Raw genomic sequence first — 7343 nt, forward strand, 5'->3', positions numbered from 1 at the left:
GGAATGCTTTAAGGGATAGCTGTAGCTCTTTAACTCCTTCATGTGGCTGGGTTCTAAGTTTAAACTGTGATTTGAAAAATATCTAAATCTTTCAGAACTAAAGCTTTCTGAAATGTCCTGAAACACACAAGAAGGAAATAGCAGAAATCACGCAAAATACACTTGGCTTGATAAAGCTTTTTTTTTTTTTTAATCGCTCTACAACTTCAATTTGAAAGGCTCTGATTTACAATCATAACCTTATCTCTTACCCTTTTGTATGTGTGTGCAGTCTTAGAGGGGCACAGTTATTCTTACACTACTCACTGACCAGTTGGGGCACACTTTTAAAAGGCTTCCCACTTTTAACAGCATGAAGATCCTGCTTTGGAACCACTGTTCAAGTCAATAGTGTGACCTAACATGCAATGCTCCAGCTGTTCCTCTACAGCTAACACCTGCCTGACAGCTTCTTCAAAGGCCACTGTCACATTAGTATCATCTTTGGCACTTGTTTCTAGATAAGGGTAATCTCCATTCTCCATGCACCAGGCCTGTGCCTCCTCAGTAGTCACTTGCCTATCCTCTTTGTCTACTTTGTTACCCAGAACTACAAAGGGGAAGTGCTCAGGGTCTTTCACATCTGCGTAGTAGATGAATTCTTTCTGCCAATTACCAAGGTTCTCAAAGCTCTGCCGGTCATCCACGCTGAAAGTCAAGAGGCAGCAGTCTGCTCCCCTGTAGAAGGGTGTCCTAAGGCTCTTGAAGCGTTCCTGCCCTGCAGTGTCCCAGATCTGGAGAGTTACAAAACGTCCATCTACCTCCAGATCTCGATTTAAGAACTCTACCCCTATGGTGTGAAAAGCCTGGGAGTCAAATTTATTGGTTACATAACGGTTCATGAGCGAGCTTTTCCCAACTCCACCATCACCCAAGAGAATGACCTTTAAGAGCAGGGATTTCCCACTCATTGTTGTAGCACCAGATGGAGAAGAGTTTATAACCAAGAGAACCTGAAAATAAAAGAAAAAGTAGAAGGGAAAACAGTTAAACCTGAAACTGAAATCAACTTCATAGTAAATTTCTCTGAATTACAAGGCCTTATTATTTAACTTCTCTTAATTCATGCTCATTAAATGATATAGTACAGCAGAAGGAATAAAACTCTTTTTCCATAAGGGAGAAAATATGTCTTGTTTTTCTGAAGTCTCTTGCCTGTGCCAGGAAAATGGCTGAATGCCATGCATAAATGGACTAGCAGATGGTGCTGTCATCTGGTTCAGTTCTGACCCTATTCTAGGGGAGAAAGCCTAGAACAGGAATGCTACTCAAATGTGTAACATATTAGCTTCTGGTTTGGACAGTTCCAAACAAGAGGCAAAGAGTATGAAATTGATTAGAGGGGTTTGAAGTCTGTTCCTGATGGACCCAAGAACTGTTGAGGAGAGAAAGCTGTGTAAGCTGGAATCTTGATTCTCTTAGTAGAGGTTTAGGTTAGAATTACATTGGACACCAGAACTTGGAAAAGAGAAAAAGATCAGGTTTCTTCAGGCATTTGCCCCATTATACTTGCATTGATATGGATACCCTCACAAGTAAAAGATCTTCCATAATCTTTTCTTCATGGAACAATGGCACTCAAGTTGATGATTGTTGATTGGTATCATTATAACAGCTATCACTGAAGAAGAAAATCTTGAATAGCTTATTAATTTCTGGATTTAGGTTCTAATTCCATAATAACACCAATCAAAACATACTGTAAACTCTAAACAGCTAATAATTATACAGTATCCTTCTTGTTACCTCCACATTCTGTACATGAAATACCTAGAATGCATCTTAAAATAAAAAGATCAAATGTTTACTGAACAACTACCTTGTACTAGATTTTGTTAGGTTCTTTCAAACGAGGTCCATTGTGGGAACTCAACAGTGATGATCAAATAAAAACATATAATATATATACCTACCTAGTTGAGAATAAAATGTAAACCTACCCAGTTGGGTCTTTGTCACAGTCTTAGTCTTTTTCTTGTTGTTGCTATATTCTTTCTTTTTAGGATTCTAAAAAACAGATTGGGAAACATTATTTATAAAAATTTATGTAAAATAAAGTTAAGGCTATCTATATATAAATATACTCAAGTCAGGAAAAAAAAAAACAGACCAACCTCAACTTACCTACAGAGGATGCTTTTCACAAATATACTTGAGAGTTCAAATACTACAAATACCTAACATGGACAAAATAATTTTATTGCATGGACTTTAACTTGTCCTAACTTGAGTGTACTTTATATGATTTTTTAAAGTTTTATATTGTCTCTCTATTGAGCTTTCCATTCAAAGTAAAAGTAAATCAAAGAAAGTAGATGATATTCACAATAGATGATATTCAGGAAAGAGAAAGCACAGAGGAGTCTAAGATATGTTGAAATTCTAAGTCAGAGATGAAACTCCTTACCTTTCTACCTACCAATGTTCCCATCTCCAAGAAAGTTATTAATGCACTCAGCCTTGAGGGTGCCTCTGCAACTGATTCCACAAGATCAGAGAAGAAAAAATATGTTTGGGGACTCCTTGTTTACAATATATAATCTTGGCTAATTATTTTACTCATTAATTTCAGTCATCTGTCTTGAACACAGGTTTTAGCATTTAACTGGCTTTATTAAATTCCAACACAACTTCATTTAAAATTATAGTTAATTATGGCAAGTGTCTTATTTCAGCAGCATCAAGAGTACTGTTCTAAAAAGAAAAAACAGTTCCTACATTTGCTGAGTGTTCTTTCTTACTGAGGAATAAAGAAGCTTTTAAGAAGTCTCTGCTGCTTAACAATCTCATGTTATTTTTTTCAAATGTAGAAAAAGCATATAATAAGGGATTCATCAGAGATCTAAATCAGTAATTATGAATTTAAATAATGTCTTTTAAACTGATAGGTTTTATCCTCCTTCTTGGTCTATATCTATTCTAAAAAAATTTTCAAGTTTCCTACAATTCCTGATTTTTGTCCTGTTTTTTCTTCTGCTCTCAAATTGCTGTCTTTGGAACTAGCTCAAGTAACAAACATTTCTTTAAATGGAGATGAACCAAGTGTTAGCACACTTCTTTTTTATACTGGTCTGTAGGATAATTTTACAGAGCAGAACTCTTGAACTCTCACTTGAAGGAAGTACAAACTTGGGCACAATATTGACAGTATTACGCGCCCATGACAAGTGAGCTTCCTTAAGTTCCTAGCAAACAGGTGTCCATATCATTAAACGGCTCACTAACTCTACTTTCCCGGCTGCTGCGAATAAACGCAAATGACGGGTCAAGGACTGAGTGAATATGGAAACCAAATACTCGGCTCCAGGAATCATGAAGTATTAATAACTATCTGAGATATTGCTGCCTTTGCTCGTGCATCCCCTATTTGGTCATGTGCACACATAACTTCTGGGTGCATAGGGTCTATACCAGGGAAGAACAATGCAGTTCAGTGTCAAGTGCACTGGGCTGGCAGCAATCAGGACAGTCTTCATCACTGCTTTCCCATTCATTGATTTTATGAACTTGGACAGGTCACTTAATCTTGCTGTGTTTATTCCTATATAAAAATAGAGCTGGTAATACCTGCCCTACTTAACTCACAGGATTTGGGAGGAAACAACTTATGAAGTTTGCAAAGATTTGTAAGCACTTACTGAAATTTTTAGTTTGGTATTTTTGTTCCTCTTGCTCTCCACCTCCTTTCATTCACTGGTGGGGGCCTTGTGACTCAATATTAACCTTTCTCAGAAAGCGCCTGCCAGTGGGAGGATAACAATTCTTCCTTTTCTCTTTCTTCCATATCTGAGAATGCCTTGTTCCCCAACAGTTTTGAGCATTTGCATATACCACAGAATCTCAGCGTTGGAGGGACCTTAAGGGTCTTCTTGTCCAATCCTGAAACTGATGCTTGAGAAAACATTTGAGTGCCTCTTGTGTGCTGTGTCCTTACTAAGGTGACCCTACACTTTCCTCTGCTGTCTCCAACTCCCATTTATTTGCTGGAGGTAAAAATGAATACAGTTAGGCTTGTCTCCTTGCTTTCAGTCACTAAATCCTGATGATTTTTCTTTGCAATATCCTTTTCTAGTCTTCTGCTACCATCCTCATTTTGGTCCACATCTCCTTGTATCTAATCTACTGTGAAAGCTTCCTGGCTCTTCTGTCCCTGCCTCTAGTTTCTCCCTACCTAATCTACTTTGCAAAGCGTCATCGCTTGAGCACCCACTGAATGTAGACCCTGTTGGAAATCATACATGTTTAAGGCAAGGTCTTACCCTCAAGGAGTTTATAAATTCACATATAAGCTTCAGATCTCATAGTTTACAGTTGAAATAGTATCATTATACTGTCTTATTTTGTTAACAAAATCTTTTTTTTCTGCACAGCCAAATTCTAAATTCCTGGATCATAAGGCCCTAGTCTGTATGTGTCTTTGAAGCCTCTTCATGCAGCACCAGAGTCCTCCATATGGATAATCAATAAATATTTGTTTATTAATTAGATAAGTACCCAGAACTAATGCCTCTGAATTGATGCACAGGTACAACAGATCCACAGTTCTGTAAGGTATCCAAATATTATTATTTACAAGGTGACTAAAGAGCAGAAGTTATGGACTTATCTGGATCACTTTCTAGATGGGACTTAACAGGAATTCCACCTGTTGAAAGCCAGTGGAAATGCTCCAGTTTCCCTTCATCTCCCTTCACATTTAAAAAATAAATATATAAATTTCTCCACTCCCACCAAAAACAAGAGCAGAATAATTATCTCCACATTATGTTTACAGTGGCTGCTGGCATCCCCATCATCACCATCATCATCATCCTCATCTGAGTGTGATATCCTTTAGTACATACTTAAATTAAAAAGAACTAGCACAGTACAAAAGCAAACCAGACAATATTTTTTCTCCCCCAAAATATGCCAAATTTAAATCAAAACTTAAAAGAAGATAGCATTAAGTAGGCAAAGGAATTCTTTGATAACCCTAAGTACATTTAATAGGAAAGTCAACTCCCTTAAGGATCCCATATCAGGTTAGGATTTGGACTAAAAGGTTTATTCTAATTTTGATCCTATTCAGAGAAAGATCTGGCTTTAAATGATTCAAATATCCCAGAGATGCCATTCCCCTTTCCTACCCCACTCCCCAAAACAGAGTAACAATCATTCTCTAAGGATAGTTTATTCACTGTTTTTTTCCCAATTAGGGTCTACGTCTTGGACAGTAAGGTGAATTAGAAATTGATATAACTGATACTCCCTAGCTTTCTTTGTTCAACACACTTGAAACTTTCTGAATTTGCTGTGTCTGCACCCACACAGGCTTATTAAAATTACTGTATTTAGTTGGGGATGCTTGGGGGTGGGGATGGAGGTGAGGGAGGAGGCAGTACAATGATAAGAAGGAGGTTGAACCTTTGAAAATAGTACATTTTAGTGTGATAATGATGAAAAAGAAAAGCAAACTGGCAACACCAGTTCGGTTGCCATGGGTAGAATGATGCTCAAATCCATAGTGCAGATTGTTTGGGAGCAAGTTTTGAGAGGGATGTGTACTACAGGGCTAAGGGTTGGGGAAGAGAAACAGGGGAGGGCTAGGCAGTGGGTGAGAGTGGCCCTGGTGGCAATCTGCACAGGCGAGGAGCCGTAGTTAGAGCTGTGGGGAAAGCCCATCTTATGGTGACACACCGGTTGAGGCTCTTCAACTCGCTGTTGATTCCTGGAACAATATTTGGAAATACTGCACTGGAGAACTGGGTGGGGCTTTCTTTAATCTACGTAAAAATCAATACAAATAAGAAATGATTGGATTTTGAGACCCTCTACCTTAAATGGTGTAGATTGTTTCCAATACAACCTGATGCGTGGGGCTGGGGCTGGGGGAGGGTTCCGTAGCAGGGAAGCCCTCTGATGCACTGGATTCATTTTGTAGAGCTAACAAGTTATCAGCTACATCTATACTCTGAGTGCAAATGCCACAGCTGTCATTCCGCAGCTGTCATGCATATTCCTACATTTATGCCCATATTTATATCCTACATGCAACTAGAAGCGTCCAATGTGGAATTTCACCTCCAACATTTCACTCCTCACAACGACAGCTCTGGGGCTGTGAGCCCGAAGGCACACTAGATAGCAATTTGGCACTGTCCACAGGTCACTTCTTCCTGAGTAGACCGCCTGGAGACGAATAGGTAAGGTTTTGGGTGACATTAAGTGAGCAGGGTACAGGGAAAAGAAGCTTCCTTAGGAGGCTGGGAACGCTGGCATCTCCATGACAGGGGTACTGTTAGCATCGGGGACCCAGAAAGTGATATGTCACGCATAGTTCCAACTACCTCGGACCCAGGTAGTCTCACCTCGCCCCCAGCTCTGAGAACCAGCGGCTGTGGCGCATGCGCACTGAGCCACGCCCGCTCCCCACAGAGCCCTGCGCCTCTCTGCCGGGCTTTGGCAGCTGCTCTTGATTACTCAGCAACGCCCCCCTCCACCGTCACCCACCCACCCCCCAACTCCGACCCCGCGGCGCCTAGGCCCCTTTCCCAAGATGCAACTGCCCCCAGGGGATCACCCAGACCTCCCTCTCTCCCTCTGGCCCCGGGCCTCCCACCTTCTGGCCTCCCGCGTCCTCTGGCCGCTAAGCCACTCTCGCTGCCCCCGCACCGGCACCTTACCCAACACAATGGGAGAGAGGCGGGAGAGGGCCGCGGGGGCCAGGCCGGTCAGCTCTGCGTGCCGGCAGTCCGGCTCTTCGGCGACACCGTCACTGCTCCTGCCGCCTCCTCGTCCTCAACGAGGCGGCAAGTGCAGCTTGGACCTAGGTGGCCTGACAGCTGCCGCTCGCGCCCGCTGCTGCCGCCGCGCAGCGTCTCGCGCCCGCGCCCGCCAGGGGAGGGGGCGGGGTCCGCACCGCCTCCTCGCGCCCCTTTTTCGGCGCCAGGGACCCGGGGTAGACGCCTCCCGCCCTCGCGCGTCGAGAGCGCTCCCTGGCTCGCTCACACTTCTTTCATGATCAGTGTCCAACCCTGGTCTCCTTTGTCCTCCTCTTCTCCCCTTGCAGATCAGTAGGCACAGCGACAATGGACCGTCAAATATTGCTCTCCCACTTAGCTCCTCTGTAGCCACAGCCCCATTTCTGGCCATTACTCTTCGACCTACCTCATTTATCCTACCTCCAAACCCTCTGCTTTTGCCAAGAGGATAGCACATACACACTCTTGTTTAAAATAACTCAGGGAAACACATGATCACGAAACATTACTAGGCCCTCTAGCTGGCTACTGCTCATGAAATTCTCATGGCAATCCAAAAGG

The 7343-nt window shown here is 42.2% G+C and overlaps 1 protein-coding gene across 1 annotated transcript; it reads right to left on the bottom strand.

The window, feature by feature from the left end:
- Positions 1-344: 344 nt before the first annotated feature.
- RAB9B (RAB9B, member RAS oncogene family) lies at positions 345-6842 on the bottom strand. Its single transcript, XM_059911062.1, has 3 exons — positions 6705-6842; positions 1980-2046; positions 345-992 (listed from the first exon to the last, which is right to left on the bottom strand). Exon 3 carries the CDS (start codon positions 948-950, stop codon positions 345-347), a length of 606 nt encoding a protein of 201 aa, XP_059767045.1. The 5' UTR covers positions 951-992; positions 1980-2046; positions 6705-6842.
- Positions 6843-7343: the final 501 nt, after the last annotated feature.

This window comes from Balaenoptera ricei, chromosome X (assembly GCF_028023285.1).
Source record: "Balaenoptera ricei isolate mBalRic1 chromosome X, mBalRic1.hap2, whole genome shotgun sequence".
NCBI classification, from domain to species: Eukaryota; Metazoa; Chordata; class Mammalia; order Artiodactyla; family Balaenopteridae; genus Balaenoptera; species Balaenoptera ricei.